General features: G+C 45.4%; 1 protein-coding gene across 2 annotated transcripts in view; it reads left to right on the top strand.

Annotated features, from left to right (window-relative positions):
• The window catches only part of EFCAB6 (EF-hand calcium binding domain 6), a 105,801-nt gene that overhangs the window by 86,474 nt on the left and 2,490 nt on the right, over nucleotides 1-16,837 (top strand). Inside the window, exons 26-30 of one of the 2 annotated variants that reach the window (XM_081191529.1) lie at nucleotides 7,995-8,198; nucleotides 10,620-10,832; nucleotides 12,344-12,521; nucleotides 14,424-14,608; nucleotides 15,796-15,945. In XM_081191529.1, the coding sequence (XP_081047655.1) occupies nucleotides 7,995-8,198; nucleotides 10,620-10,832; nucleotides 12,344-12,521; nucleotides 14,424-14,608; nucleotides 15,796-15,945 (930 nt within the window). The remainder of the gene's footprint in view (nucleotides 1-7,994; nucleotides 8,199-10,619; nucleotides 10,833-12,343; nucleotides 12,522-14,423; nucleotides 14,609-15,795; nucleotides 15,946-16,837) is intronic. The other variant, XM_081191530.1, reaches the window with a different exon arrangement.

The raw sequence follows: 16,837 nt of genomic DNA, 5'->3' as shown, positions 1-16,837 counted from the left end.
ACCAATGGACTCACAAAGATCTGTTTTACTGATCTTTACTGACCCGGGAACGCCCTTACACAGAAGCATGAGTTTGTGCACGGAGCCCCTTCACACACCTGCCAAATGGTGGGAGGTGGGTGGGAGGCTTGGTTTAGCCAAAGCAACCCTGCAAGCCCCCTCTTCTGTGATGCCCCATTCATACATGCAACCCATCACTTGATATTGCAGTCATCAAGTGAAAAATGTCTGTGTGTGAACCTTTCCAGGTGTATATGAAGAGGAGTGTTTGCCAAATCATCTTTCGCCTTCTAAATTAATAAGACACATTAAGTGCTGCAATAGGCAAAGTTCATATTGTGGGAGGGAAATATCTCCTTTAACACGGTGCTTTTTGATTGCAGGTTTGAGCACAATTTCATCCCTAGTTACACGAACAATTAACCATATGCAGGCTAAAATTCAGGCATCCCTTCAGAATTCTTCACCTAAGGGGAGTCTTAAGTTTTCCTACCTTGGATACCACATTTGATCAGGAGTCTCAAGAGCACTTTCTGTACTGGTGAAAGCAAAACTAATAAAAACCTCTATCATACCTTTAGAAATCAACTGTTGTTTTATCTGTGAAATATGATATCTGAAGTGGTAATAGGACATTGTGTAAAACAGAATACAGGAATTTCAGGGCAATATCCAGGGAAAAGGTGAAGCTGGAACACTTCTTCCTTACATGCTTGTTTTCTGTGTGCAGAGATGTGGGGTTTTTTCAAGGCTCAAACTCACACTTGATCCCAAACCTAGGGGGAAAGCTATAGCAAACCTCTGCAGGGATAGGGGTCAGTCCCTTGTGGCAATAGATACCTCGTGGGTATTTTCCTACTGATACGCCTAGTGATGCCCTTGCCAATCGGGCCTAGCACCAAGATGCCCTCTTCTATTTATGGTTTTCCAAAGATCTGGATTCACTTTTATCTGCTCTGTCTAGGGCACAACATTGAGAACAGAATTTGCTTTGGTAACTTCTGGTGCTCCTTCTTGTGAGTTCCAGATCTCAGTTTGTGCCACAGCCTGAGGACATATTCAAGCTTCTCAAAGAGGGTAGACCTATTATTGCATGTGCTGTGGACCCAATCCCCGCCATTGCTGAGTAGACCAGAGCCGATTTGCTGAGTAGAATCATAGAGTTGGAAGGGACCCTGAGGATCATCTAGTCCAACCCTCTCCAATCAGGAATATGTAGCTGTCCCTTACGGGGATCGAACCTGCAACCTTGGTGTTTTCAGCACCATGCTCTAACCAACTGAGCTGTCCAGTAGAGGCAGTGAACACTCTTTAAGAAAGTGTGGTACTAGCAGCTCTTAAGGAAGCTTCATAGCCTGACCCAACTTATTTCAGTAACTATCATTCTATGTCAAAGTTGTCATGATAACCCAACTCCAATATATTCTTGGATTATTTAGATCCATTCTAATCTGGCTTCTGGCCTCATTTTGAGACCAAGAGTGCCCTGATGGTGTGGTCAACTCCTCAGATTAAAAAAGGTTAGTCACACTTCTCCTAGATTTTTAGCAACTGTACCTTTTCCTTGAGAAACAAAAACTGGCCACATTCATTTATGCCCTGTTTATTTTCATACTGAAATATATTCTACATGGGGCTGCCTAATTTCATGCAGCCCTTGGCCTAATTTCATGAATGTTGTAAGTAGAGGGACACAGGAGAAAAGGGGACTGGTCAGCTACTTTTGGCTCAAAGCCTGCCTATCATTCGTTTATGGACCCCTGCACAGATTACCTCTGAAGGAGTCTGTCAACAGGAAAAAAATATGCACACATTTATGAGGGGGAAATATGAGAAAGCCTACAAAAGACTATTCTGTAGCACTGTGTCAAAAACTGTCCTCCAATTTCTTGAAAGATTTCTTCCACTTCAGGTTTTCTGCCTCATTCACTTGTGAATTGCTTTAGAATTTTGGTAGGTGTTGGTTTAAATATACCTTATCCCTGTGAGATTACCAAGGGTATGTCTCTGTTTCTCAGCTTTCTGCAGCCTTTCTGACTGCCGTGATCTGCCCTGTTTATTTTCATACTGAAATATGTTCTACATGGGGTTGCCTTTGAAGAGAGTTTACAAAATTGACCCAAAATGCTTAGTGGATCTAGCAGGCCGGAGCATAGAATTCTGCTTTTGTGTCATCTGCACTGGTTACCAAAGTGCTGGAAATGAGTCTCCAAACATTAGTTTTAAGTCCTAAACAGCCCAGAACAGGAGCTTCTTAAGAATTGCCTCCACTCCCATGAATCTGCCTCACCCCTGAGATGACCCACTGAGGTCCTGCTCGGTGTCCCCCTCCACTGCTTGAGGTGCAGCAGGGTTGGGGGCATGAGGGGCATGGCCTTCTTGTGGGAGACCCTCCCCCAGGAGTGACTGGCCTCATCCTAGCTCATGTTTCAGCCTGTACCAAGACATTTCAGCAGGGTTTTAAAGGTACAGTGTTCTAAAACACTCCACTTTCAGTCGGGGGGGGGGGGAATGCTAATGCTTACCTAGTAAAAATGGCAACAGCCCCACACAAGGAGGAATCAGCAGACATATGCAAAAACATGGAAAGCTCTAGAGAGAAACAAAAGAGGATTTTAAAAGCTTAAAAAAAACAACAACTGGAAGAAATGGACTGTTGGTGCATGCCTGACTTTGCTCTGAAATGGTTGTCCTAGTCTTGTATGGGGGTGTGGAAGAAAGTATTGGCCTGTTGGCCTGCTGTTCCATTTCTAGAACATTGTTTCTGTTCTAGCTCTCAGAAAAGGATGAAAGAGGGTTTAGCCGCACCCAGAGCCCTGCTCCTTATGGCTTAGCCAGGCTTTGGCAACTGCCCAGCAGTTCTCTTCATCCTCACCCATTCACGCCTCTCTCCCTACTCAGACAGAAGGCAGAGACAGCCCCTTTCTCCTTGCTGCGGAAGGTCTGAGCATCTTGCAAGGCGAGCAGGAACATCCCCTGCTTGGTCTGGTGGGGGGAGCCTTGGCCCCATTCTGACAGCTCCCCTGCCTTTGCCAGATGGGAAAAGCCAGCCATACACTGACCAGCCTTACTCACTAACCTGCTCACCTGTCAGTCCACTTGTTCACTCTTGCCCTCCGTCCTTGCCACTCTTGCTTGTACCTGATCATTTGCCTGCCCATTCATGCTGGGCAAGCCCCTCTTTCCCCAGGCACATGCAGAAACAGTATTTTATGATGGAGCCCCATTAGTCTGATAGATGGCTTTTCGATTCCCCACTTTGATGGTGATCGGTGTTGTTTTTAATCTGTTTTATCTATCATTTTCAATTTTGTCTTTCTGTTTGAATAAATATACTGTATGCCCCTGGTAAATTCATTTCATGTATGTCCATCTCGTCATTGCCTGTTTCACCTCTGCTGGGGCCTTAGGATTTATCCTTGGAGTTGGCAACAGAATGCTGACGGTTACAGGACTCGTCTTTTGTAGATACTTGACTATTTTAGGTTTAACATATAAATTAATGTAGTATGCTGCTTATTCAAGCATATTACAAAAACCTGATTATTATACATTACACAAAACCTGATTGCTGAGGTATAGGTGGAAACACGTAGCAAAAGTCTCCAGCTCTGATCATTATAGTATGGAAAATTTACTGAACTAGTAAAGTTGAAGCCTGTGAAGAGATGGGAAATAAATGGCACCTCATAAATAAAAATGCAATTCTCAACTGCAAAAGTGAATAATTAGCATACCCCAGAACCATGCAAGTTTAAAATCCATTTTATGCTTAGAAATAGTTAAATGCATTGAAACTAAGGACGCTTCAGAAGGTCCCCACTCCCCTCCCCCTTACATTTAATTCATCACTAGGGTCTTTTGACGATGCTGATGTATGCTAATGAGACTTACATTCTGAATAATTCTATATAGTTCTGATTTAAATGAGATGAGCAAATTGTCAGCTGAATCACAGTTTTTGTTTCTGTTTATCAAGGTCCATAACTGCACTAGTGTATACATTTGATTTTTAATAAAGCTAGGGTTTTTTCCTCCTTTTTCTTTTCCCTTGACAGTTATTTCTATTTGAATGAGGGTTTTCAAATGCGGGTTAAGTTAGTGGGAAGCCAAATTAATGTTGTGTGTTTTCTTCCTTTCCTAATGCTACCTCTGCAAAGCCTTCCAGAAGGCAGAGACTATCAAGTAGAGTTGATTTGAGAGAGTCTTTTTACTGTCAGTTTTACTTCTGTAACTGTCTCAAGTATTTCTGGCGTGGTCTGAATGGCTCCCTCAAAAATGTGACAAGTTTTCTTCCAAATCCTGGACACAGTGGGTTGCATCCAACCAGAGTAGACCCATTAAAATTAATGGACCCAAGCTGGTCTGTGCCATTGTTTTCAGTGGGTTTACTCCAAGTAGGACTAACTCTAGATACAACTTATTAAGACAGGGAAGGGTAGCCTGCTACCTAAGGCCCAGCCTAATTTCATGCAGCCCTTGGCCTAATTTCATGAATGTTGTAAGTAGAGGGACACAGGAGAAAAGGGGACTGGTCAGCTACTTTTGGCTCGAAGCCCACCTATCATTCATTTATGGTCCCCTGCCCAGATTACCTATGAAGGAGTCTGTCAACAGGAAAAAAATATGCACACATTTATGAGGGGGAAATGTGAGAAAGCCTACAAAAGACTATTCTGTAGCACTGTGTCAAAAACTGTCCTCCAATTTCTTGAAAGATTTCTTCCACTTCAGGTTTTCTGCCTCATTCACTTGTGAATTGCTTTAGAATTTTGGTAGGTGTTGGTTTAAATATACCTTATCCCTGTGAGATTACCAAGGGTATGTCTCTGTTTCTCAGCTTTCTGCAGCCTTTCTGACTGCCGTGATCTGAAAAAGATCCATGAGAGGTGTTACCCCATAACATCTTTCCGGGCTTTAATGGTTGTGTGGCACGCCAGAGAGTCTGACTAGCAAGTGCTTAAGATCTGTGCATATTCTCTTTAAGGGAAAGTCCTTCCTTTAACTAAGCAATAATTCTACACTGATTTATTTGTAAGGTGAAGGGCTTCACTTGTGAAACTGCCACAGAGAACAGCATAGGACACTTGCTAGGCAGCCTCTTTGCCTCCTCACACTAACTGGAAAGTCCAGCCAAGGAGATCTTTGGTTTTTTCCAGAAAGCACAGGCTCTCAGGAAGGCTGCAAAATGCAGGTCACTGAAGAGATGATTTGTCTGTTGAAAGAACTCTCACAAAACTCCTCAGCCGCTGTGAAAGTCAGGTAAGTGCAACAGCAAAACCCACCCACAACCCACCCAGGATCATTTCACTGAAATTTCTTCTCCCCTTTGATAATTTTTTAATGCAGTTTCTTATTAATTGATGGAGTGTGGAAATACAGAAGAATTTTTCTGCACAGGGCTAATTCACAGTGCCCTGATTCTAGCATAGAGGTTTAGGGAAACTTTTCAGTAGCTAAAGCTTTGCCTGCCTGTCCAAAGTCAGTGGATTTCTCGGTCTAAATGAACAAGACAGGAAGAGAGGCATTTAAACAATAACAACAAACACCAACTCTCCAGGGCTTTTTATACACAAAGGCTCTTTCCTTGCTTTGCCCTGTATGCCAACAGGACCTGCACTGAATGGCTTCCTGGAAACTCTGCTGGGGGGGGGGCTGTTTAAAACTAGCTGGCAGAACGTTGACTCTTCAAGGTTCCAGGACAGTTGAACCGGACAGTTGCTGAGTTGCTATAACTCACTGCCACTAGAGAGGTACAGTCCGGTTCGGAGGAAAAGGGTTTTAAGCGGCAAAATCAGCTGCAGCATTTTGGAAGGAAGAACTCCGGGGCCCCTTTGCCTAAAAGGGTCTCCTAACTGCCTGCGAGGGTCTGAGAGGCAGAGGCAAGAGGAGTTGAGTAAGCTAAAAGAACAGGCCAGCTCTCTTTGCGACACGATCCTAAGTGATTGTGGGCTGTGCTGCATGTGGTGTTTGGCACGGCCTGCTGCCTCCTACCCAATTAAGGCCTCGTTAAGGAAGGACTGTGATGTTAGCCTTCTCAGAGATGGGGCTCTTAGTTTCTCTAGGCCAGGGGGTCAGCAAGGTTTACCTCGCCTGGGCTAGTTCACTCCAGTGGAGATCACTCCGTGGGCTGGATCGTGGGCGCGCCCACAATTTCCGGCATCTGCGTCTGCGCAGACGTGATTTCTGGCACCACAAGGGTGAAGTTTGCTTCCCATTCAAATTACGGTAAAGTTGGGTAGGAGGACATACTTCTGCTACTGAGAGCCAGTGTGGTGTAGTGGTTAAGAGCGGTAGTCTCGTAATCTGGGGAACCGGGTTCGCGTCTCTGCTCCTCCACATGCAGCTGCTGGGTGACCTTGGGCCAGTCACACTTCTCTGAAGTCTCTCAGCCCCACTCACCTCACAGAGTGTTTGTTGTGGGGGAGGAAGGGAAAGGAGAATGTGAGCCGCTTTGAGACTCCTTAAGGGGAGTGAAAGGCGGGATATCAAATCCAAACTCTTCTTCTTCTTTTTCAAGTCCCCGTGCCACGCTGCACCGGTTTAGCACAGCATGCAGGGACTCGCCGAGCGGGCGGCTCGGTTCGGGGGCAGCTCGTGGGCCGGTTAAATGACCCCTGTGGGTTCTTGTGGCTCATGGGCCTTAGGTTGCTGACCCCTGCTCTAGGGGCCCCGCACCGCAGGCCTCCAGTGTTCGCTTAAGAGAGGTCACACCAGAGGTTTTGTGGCCATCATTGCAGAGGAGACTGAACTGGAAGGAAATTTGTGTAGAACCTTCTGGAAGAGACCTGTTTTAAAAAGATGATCAGGAAGCCCAGACTCCACTTATCAGGGAACACCAGCAGAAGAAGTCCCCCTGCTTATAGTTGGGGCCTCAGTGCATATTTGGATCACTGAGGTCCACTATTGCTCAAAAAGGTACATGGTGACGTGAGGGACCTTGTTGCATCCTTCATGTGGATTTCACAGTGTACGGGTGCTGGTCCTCTTTTTTGCACAGATACGATGCAGACCTAGCGTGCCAAAAGTCCCATTAAAAAATCAAAATGTTAGTACCCTAAGTTCGAATCAGTTACAGGACCAGACTTCAGAAATTCATATATATTTATCTGGATTTCATGTTTCCTGGTATGTTTGTTTTTGAATTGAGGAGGACTACCATCCTGCTGAACCTTCTTCTGTTATCCTCATTTCCCCCAAAAGTTCCAGCAAGAATCCTGGTACTAAATGGCTATCACATATACTAAAAGAGCAAGAATTCTACAGCAAACACTTTCCCTGCTCCTTGGACTTTGGTAGTATGGGTCTTTAGCACCTTTCCGAAATCTGTAGAGTCTTTATCCCACTGAAATGAATGCTAACTAATATATACCTTCATCAGTCAGATTCAGTCCTCCTTGCCCTTGGCTTTCACTTCCTTCCTCCTGCTGTCTATATCCACTCCTCGCCTAAAGATCAAGCTTGTATGTTCTTCTAGGCAAGAAACTGTATGTTGCTTATGAAACCCTATGAAACACAGTGTTAAGCACATAGTTCTATAGTGATAAAACAATGACATATGGATGAATAGTTAATTAAGAAATCCTCAAATGTATCTTGTCTATGACCCATTCACACACACATACCTCTAGCAGTGGATTCAGAAACTCACAATACTGTGCCATCTGTGTGAATGCCAGGTGTGAGATGGGCAAGATGAGTCAAGTGTGGGTTTATCAGCTAATCACTCTGCTGTTTACCTTGCTCCTTGTATTAACCAAGTGCAAATGTCCTTGGCTTTAAGTAGCAGCTGTTTAATAGAGGGTTTTGCATTTTTCTTAACCTGACTGCTTGTCATTTCCTGCAGCACTTGTTAAATACTGTTAAGTCAATTTCATTGGTTCAGAAAATTGAAAGTCTACAGACCTCTTGGCATGACTTCCTAAATGTTATCTTTTGTATATTATCAGTAGATCTGTTTGTGATTCCCCCTCCCCCATGTATGTTCCACTTAGACTGAGAGACAGCATAGGAAATTTGCTTGCCGAGATCTGTCCAATCAAGAGGTCTTTGCCCGTATTCAAGAAGTAATAGGCACTCGCTATCAAACCCTTGAAGGGGAGTTTAAATACGCAGATCGCACAAAAGAAGGCACTGTCTCCAAAGAGGACTTCAGAGATATCTGCAACCGGTGGTTTTTCCTTTTGACCGATGAGCAGGTAAGAAAACTGGTGGGCAGGGACAGTATTTCTCAGAAGGCAAAAGCACACTTTGGTATACAAGAGGAATCTTTGGGAGGGGATGGGGTGTCAGGAGAGCTGCAAGTTTACGGCTTGAGGATAAAGGTAAGCAGGACAGTAGGAGAGTGTATTTGCTGTGTCTTCTGTGGGTCTTTCCCTGGTCGTTCTGTTCACCCTCCTTCTGGACCTGCAGTAATAAATAGGACTTAGCATTGTCCCCCAGAAAGCAGCTTAAACAGCTGGAACAAGTGGGAGATAATGTGTCTATGTGTTGTTATCCTCTCACATGTTCAAGGACTGTTCCTCAAACTTTTGATGTAGCAGAAGCATGTCCCCCTGCCCAGCTTTAATTTGAATGGGAAGCAAACTTCACCCTTGCATCCTGGACGTGTCTCCAGGCTAGTGAGTGCTGCAGCCTTGCCTTCAGATTGGAATTATTGCTGAGGCACAAGATGGCGCCTCCTCTGTGTAAAGCTCATGATGCCGTGTCTCTGCCTCAGGAATGGGGGGAAAGTGAAATCACAATGCCTGACGCAGAGATGTAGCACAGGGGCTGGATGGAAGGAGCTAAAGCCAGAGCACTAGGTCATACAGAGGTGCAATGGGCATCCTCTTCTGTGGGGAGCGGGAAAGGGGTCTTATTTAATCATTTGCTCCTTATGGCACATGAGTAGTTCTCAGATGGTGTGTTAGAGAACCCTAGAGCAGAGTTCAGAAACTCCGACTGTATGCAGTTATCTCCAGAGCAGCATGGTCTCTGAGCACATGGGAACAGTCCCTATGCCCTTCTGAATAGCTGCCTCTCTGGGACCCGCCTTGGAAAAGCAATCTTTATATGGGCCTCATTTGACATCAAGGAAGCAATGAAATGTTAATTGCAGTTAAGTTTCCGTGTGGCTCAGCTTGTAGCTTCATTTCAGCTGGATCGTAGATAGTTTTCTTCCCTACTAAGCTGTTGATATTACACACATATCCCAAGCGGATGGGCTTCAACCGGCTGTTAAAACAGTCTCAGCTAACGTAGTGCACAAAGCACTTATAATATTTAATTGATGCTTGTAAAACATGTTGCTATCCTCTGATGGAGTGCGGAGTGTGTTATGTTTTCTATAATTTATAATATGGCAGAAACTTGGCCAGTGGGGGAAAGTTGAAAAGAAATTCAAAATGTAGGTCTGGCCTTTGAAGTTTAACTGCAACTTGCCACATGCATATCAAAGGCTTAGAGGTGATGAGCTTTCTTCAAGGTCTGATATCACTGTTTGTCAGAGAGGGTTTCTTTATAAAAAAAAAGGAAAAACAAAACTTTACAGTTTGTACATCTGAAATCTAGAACAAACGGTCTACCTTTCTACTGATTCTATATTTCTTAGGAATAAGACACATTGATACTGGCACTTTATTCCCATGCATGCATTCCTGTTATGACAAGCAACTTGCATTGACTCAGTATTGAACATGTTCAGGTGGCAGAATCCCAGAGACATAAAAAGGGGGTAACCTGCCCTCTTGCACCAGTTGTTGAACCCAACCCTGTCTCTATTGCCGGTACAGCAGCATGCTCACTTGCACACAGCTTTTCTTTATTTGAAACAGTGGCCCTTAAATTAGGACAGAGATAGCTTAACCTAAGGGACGCGGGTGGCGCTGTGGGCTAAAGCCTCAGGGCCAGGGCTTGCCGATCGAAAGGTCGGCGGTTCGAATCCCCGCGGCGGGGTGCGCTCCCGCTGCTCGGTCCCAGCGCCTGCCAACCTAGCAGTTCGAAAGCACACCCGGGTGCAAGTAGATAAATAGGTACCGCTTACCAGCGGGAAGGTAAACGGCGTTCCGTGTGCTGCGCTGGCTCGCCAGATGCAGCTTTGTCACGCTGGCCACGTGACCCGGAAGTGTCTCCGGACAGCGCTGGCCCCCGGCCAATAGATGTGAGATGGGCGCACAAACCCCAGAGTCTGTCAAGACTGGCCCGTTCGGGCAGGGGTACCTTTACCTTTACCTAGCTTAACCTGGGGGACCCAAGAATGGCCCAAACACTTGGTCTGAAGGGCCGCTGGATGGTCTCCACCCGCACACGATCCTGCACTCAGAGTAACAATCAGGGAAATGGCCATTTGCAGCACAGATTACACACAAGATCAGTGGTACAACCTGGGCCCAGCGCCAACACCTAGCACAGCTTCTTTCAGCACCAGGACCTTTAAGAAGTTCTAAAGGTTTTACTTAAGGACACTAATTGCTGCATGTCCCAAAGGTGCCAGGTCTTAGTCGTGGCCTGGCCCTGACACAGGCATGCAGAATAAAGTGACGTTTCCAGGGATGCATGAGCCCTGGGTTGAAATTCTGCACTGCCTGATACCTTGTTTGGCCTTGCATTTGCTGAAACATGGTTCTCTGCTTCAATAGTTCGAAAACCTCTGGAACACAGTGCCGCTCGACTTGAATGGAAGATTGAAATACCCTGGATTCTTGAGAAAGTTCATTCTGGAAGTGGAAATGCCAGACACACCCACCGCCAACCACCCAGAGAAGGCCAGCAAGCCTGCCACAGCAGCTGAGCCCGGACCACAGTTACCGTCACGGCCTCAAACAGCATATTCTCCCTCATCTCCAAAGAAAGTAAGCGCTTCATGGCCAAAGCCAAAACACAGGAAGTAGAACCCTGGCTGTTTATTAAAAAACGTATCCCATTTCTATCTGACTCATGCTTCAAGGTGTTCGCTTGGGACAGGGCGCGCACACCAGGTCTATTAGGTTTTCACAGCAACATGCAAGGTAGGTTAAAGTGAAAGACAGTGACTAGCCCAAGGCCATCCAGGGAATTTTGTGGCTAAAGAGGAATTGAAGCCCAGGTCTTCACATTCCATGTCCAACACATTTTATTGGGTTTGCACAACTTGTGACTCACAAAGCCCAACAGCAGTTTGATGAACCTGTTTTTGTTGTCTATCTAGGACTGGGGAGGAGAGAGAGAGACTGGGTAGTGTGGTGGCTGCTGCCAAACCACGACATCTGTCTGCGTTGCAAGTTGTGCAGGCCTGCTCTATCCTCTGCCCTACTCAAACGCAGGGTGGAGTGGTGGTCCATCCTCCTTCTGATGTTCCCAACTCAGAACAGCATTTACCCGGGTATGGGCTAAAAATGGCTATCAAGATGCAGTGGTGTAAAAGGGTCAAGGTATTTATGGAAATGTATGAACCAGAAAACTGTTGAAACAACTAACAGTAGATTGCTTGGAAAACACCTTAAGTTAGCTGATGGTAGTTAATAATGGAAAACCTGCTTCACTTTATTTTTTTAACTGCATTCTTTGTCTTGATCAGTAGCCTTGGTAAGTAAGAGATCATAAGAGCAAGCACCCACGGAAAGGAACCACAAAAGATTCTGTCTAGGTGCAATTGAACTCCCAACACTCATCCCCAGCCAATGGTCAGGGGTGATGGGAGTTACGTCTGAAGGATACCACATTGACTCCCTTTAAGAACAAAGGAAAAGCAGCCATTATTAAATTTGTCCAAGGGTTGCCGCACACACAAACATTTTTCTACACTGGGTTTCTCTACCTATGATGATTGGCAGGTGAATATGTCAATTGGCTCCATCAAGAAGACTGCGCTGACTAGCAGTAGCATGCCACAATCTCTTAGGAACGGATAATTTTCAGGCCTGGTTCCTGAGGTCCTTTCAGGTAGGGGGTGTGGGACTGAACTCATAAAGAAGGGAGGGAAGTCTCTCTACTGCACTGCTGGAGAAAGTGCATTTCCCAAGTCCTGCAGCCAGTGCTAATTTTCTAGAAAAAGAGGTGCCGGAACTCACCATGAACACCTCCCTCGTTCTCTCAGAATGGCAATGGCGCCCACCTGAGAGGGGCCGGAACTGAAAAAAAGCCATGCAGAATGCAAGGAGCCAGGGAGAAGAGGATGAGGAGACAGCGTTGCTCAGAAGAGCTTCCCTGGTGGATCAGGCCTTTTTGAATTCTGAGGTGTTCAGTGTTCAGTATTTCAGTTTTCAAAATGAAGATTCAAATAAGAATCCATCATCAAATATCTACAGATTTAGAAATCTATTCGCTTGGCACTCCTTTTTTGTCTTCAATTGCAAGTTGGTCAAAATCTTCCTCTTAATTTTAGGCCCCCGCAGGCAGCAGGCCTTCTACTGCAGCAGTTCATACTCCACCTATTCTGAACTGCAAACCGATTGAAGGTAAAATCCGAAAAGGTGTTCAGCACTGCTGGAGACAAATACTGAAGGAATGTAGAGAGAAGGATGTGGACCACGTGGGAGAAGTTGCTGTAGAAGATTTTTTAGGTTGGTTGTTTTCTTAAATCTTCGTTAGTGATCTTGCCTAGGTAAAGAAGTGGAAGCAGAAACAGCTGTCATACTGTCATGCCTCAGACCAGAAGGAGATTCTGGCATGTCCTTCAAATACAAGTGGTGTGAATGAAATTTCAAACTGTGAAGCTGGCCCATTCACTTCACTGCTCTTAGATGTCAGTCCTTTAGCACAGTGATTTCTAGAAATGGCAATTTGGCAAGACAGTCTTTTAAAAGAGAAGAAGTACTCTCACATGAAGCTTTACTGGGGCATACTAATCTAATTTGATGTGTGTGTTTATTTGCTTCATTTATATTTTACATAATAAATTTGTCTTTTCCCAACTTCTCGCCCCATTTTCCATGGTGTTTTAATTTCCCACCCCCTCTGCACAATGCCTTCTGTTTCCTATACCAGCACATCAATACTGTGTTCTCCAATTCCTTCTGTTTCTCATATTTCAAATCCTGCTTATGAGTTCATCAAACTATAATATAATATAGTTCTAAAAGGGCTTCCATTCTTCCACAAAGAGAATCATTGTTAGATTCTCTTGTTTTGGCTGCTAACTTTGCCAATTCTGCATAGTCCATCACCTTACTTATCCATTCATCTTTGGTGGAAACTTCTCCCTTCCATTTTTTGTGTTTGGAGAATCCTAGCTGCTGTTGTTACATACATAGACAATTCATTTATATTTTAGATAACAGCAGCAAAAGAAAATAAATCACCATCCCTCCCAACCTACTTTAGTCAGCAAACACTTAGTGGAATAAAAAGATCATAAAGGTTCTTTGTTATATGGATGTGACAAGGATATGATGGCAGCCAACATGTTTCTTTATCACGGCCCCATCCCTTTCATGTAAGAAGCAAGAGGGGGCCTGACTTTAGAAAAGTGTGTTCAGTTGAAGGAGCCATTCCAACAATATTGTACGGTTGGTAACCCAAAGTTCTCCACTTTTGCCACCCAACGCAGCCCCCGGATTGTAAAAGTTGGGAGAAAAGAGTGGAAGGGATTGAGGCTGGGGAGGGAAGTCAGAGGAGCTGAGGCCTCCTTACCCATGCAACCCTTTCCAGGTTGCTTTGTGAACAGGACAGACATACGATTCGACAAATCTGGCTTCCACCATCCCCTCTGGTTTGATCTTCTGCAGCACATCTCTGAGGCCAAATCTATTACTGTGTATCACAGAGTGTGAAAACAGTACCTCAAGCCCTGGTTCACATATCTCTATCACGTGACTGCTGCAGGAGATGGGGGGGGGGGCTCAGTGGAGTCTGTTGAAATGTTCAGCTGTCCTTTCTCCAGTGCAGAGGAAGCATGTACAGCCCTAAGGTTTATGAATGCTCTAATATTTAGAATGTTCTAATGAAGTAAAAAAGGTAAAGGGACCCTTGACCATTAAGTCCAATCACGGACGACTTTGGGGTTGCGGCGCTCATCTCACTTTATTGGCCGAGGGAGCCGGCGTACAGCTTCCGGGTCATGTGGCCAGCATGACTAAGCCGCTTCTGGTGAACCAGAGCAGCGCACGGAAATGCCGTTTACCTTCCCGCCGGAGCGGTACCTATTTATCTACTTGCACTTTGACATGCTTTTGAACTGCTAGGTGGGCAGGAGAAGTGACTGAGCAACGGGAGCTCACCCCGTTGCGGGGATTCGAACTGCTGACCTGATCGGCAAGCCCTAGGCTCTGTGGTTTAACCCACAGCGCCACCCACGTCCCTCTAATGAAGTACCTCAACAATGAAGAACCTCAACAATGTGAGCCTATGTTATTCATCAGATTTGGCTTGCTGCATTACCCAAAATTAATTGTCACTTTGATGTGCACGTGTAAAGCATGGTTGTTTATCATGTTGTTTACTCTGTACACCTATGTTTATTTCAGCTATACTGGAAAAATTTAATTTGAATTTAACCAAAGAAGAAAGTAAACAACTGATAACAAAATATGATTTCAATAGTGTTGGCAAATTTGCCTACTGTGACTTCCTTCAAAGTTGTGTGCTGCTATTTAAATTCCAAGATGTGACTCCTCTGCAAAGGATTGTAATCCAAAATCCACGAGTACAGGTAAATGTTCTCTGGCTACCTGAGGAGATTCTGATGCCCAAGGAGATGGCACTGAGGGAGACAGGTCCAGGGCAATTCTAACCCTTCATCTTGTGCAGTAACAGGACATTTGTCTCTCATTTGCTGCACTTAATTCCTATCCCTGCCTTCATGGTTGTAACTGTTTAGGGAAAAATAATAGTTTTTGGGTTTTTTTAAAAAAGTACTCAGGCCATAATAAACATGAGGAAATGTGGTATTTTTGCTGGGGAGGTTTAAAATACAAGTTTCCCCACAATTAAATAAAATACACATATAGAAACAAAACCAGGAATTATAACAATAGTATTCTGCCCATGTCTGTTTCTCTAGTATGCCACAATCTCAAAATACTTTCTTTGCACAACCTTGAAACCTTTTCCTGCAGCCCGTACTCCCCATGCCATCTTCTCTGTGTCTGCCATGTGCTAAGTTTCCATCTGACTTCCTCCTCTGGGAGCTGGGCTGGCATCAGGTGTTGGCATTGCTGGGCAGCTGGTGAAGCCCACTCCTAGGTAAGGGGCACCACTGCCAACTCCTGGAACCCTCTGGCAGTGGCGTAGGAAGGGGGCGGTGGGGGAGGTCTGCCCGGGTGTCATCCCTGAGGGAGGGTGACAAAATCCCCCCGCGCAGATCACCGCCATGCCAATCGCACCCCCTGGGCGGATCGCCCTGCCCCCGGGTGCATGGCATGTGTGCCGCTCCGGGTGCCCAAGCGGCTGGCTCTGCCGCTGCCCTCTGGCTCTGCTCTTCCCACTTCTCCTTGCTGGTTGGCAAAAGAAATATTCCCATTTGCTTGACCTGAGTATACCTGGATTTCTGTTTAAGGCTTCCCAAAAGAGTACATGCAGATGACAACCGCTAAGACTCTCAAGCTCTTGTTCAGGGGTTCAGCCCATGGACATGCGTGTGTCAGTGCAGATGTCTACACTAGGAAAGTCTATTTGTGAAGCGTTGCACAGAGCGGCTGGGGAAACCCAGCCAGATGGGCGGGGTATAAATAATAAAATTAGTAGTAGTAATAGTAGTAGTAGTAGTAGTAGTAGTAGATATTTACAGAGCAGAGCACTCAGGTGTGGGGCCTGCACTGGTCTCACTGGCCTTTTCTTCGCACACACAATGCCTGAATAGGTCTTCAAGAGCAATGATCTTTTCCACCTCTTTCTCAGAATCCCCGTGGGCCACAAACACCGACCTTTTTCAATGCAATGATGAGGATTCAGCCCCAGATCCTTCACTGCTGGAGGCCGATGAGGCGAACCTTCAAGTATTATGATGAAAGTGGGACTGGACAGCTCAGCGTTCAGGATTTCAGACAGGTGACTGTTGACCGAACAATGTTAAATCCATTCACTGGCTACCCTTAAGCAGCTTGCGGCAAGGGAGCTGATATCCCACCTTTCACGAAGAAGCTCAAGGTGGGGGCCATAGAGGTTCCTCCTTCACATCCACCCTGTGAGGCAGGTTAGGCTGCGAGCAAAAGCCTGGCCCAAGGTCACCCAGTCAGCTTCATGGCTGAGTGAGGGTTCAAATCCACACACTTTGGTGATCAGATGGAGCCTTGCTTTGGACTGCTGAAGTCCAGAAGCCGGCTAGAAAAAGCAGGGCCTTTTCAGTTATGGCCACTTCTTCTTTTTTAAGGAGGCAAATGAAAATACCTTTACTCCATAAATGAGGTAGCTAATTCCTAATTGCTGGCTTCACATTTAGATTCTTGCTGATCAGCTTACTAGTTTGATGCATGGTCTTAATTTCAAATGTTACTGTATTTCGGTTACACATACACACAGCAGAAGCCCCTAACCCAGAGGTTGATGGATTAAAACCATCCTCTGCTAGCCTGGAACACGTGTATGTAGACCCGTATTCACACAACCCAAGCAAATGAAGAGTCCCTTTAGCCAGAAGGCAAAGGAAGGCTTCAGCTCATGTAACTTGCAAGCATTCAGCTTGTTCCTCAGAGAGAATTGAAGCAAATCGTGCTTTTCTCAGCATTGCATGACAAACTATACCTGCTAAATTCCCTTTTCCACACAACTATCCATATGACTTCACCTGTGGCCCCCCTGTATAGCTGTTCAGTTTTTTGGGGGGGGGGGACATTATTTGTTTTTTTTGCTAAGGCAGGTGGGGGTAAGAATTATATTAAATTACATTATTCTTTCTCACCCACGTGAGAGTGGAACAGAGATTCCTCAAGGAAAATGGAAA

Source organism: Podarcis bocagei (genome assembly GCF_964188305.1).
Source record: "Podarcis bocagei genome assembly, chromosome: 4".
Classification (NCBI taxonomy): domain Eukaryota; kingdom Metazoa; phylum Chordata; class Lepidosauria; order Squamata; family Lacertidae; genus Podarcis; species Podarcis bocagei.
The sequence above is the reverse complement of the archived record's forward strand: the minus strand, read 5'-3'. Positions and strand labels throughout refer to the sequence as shown.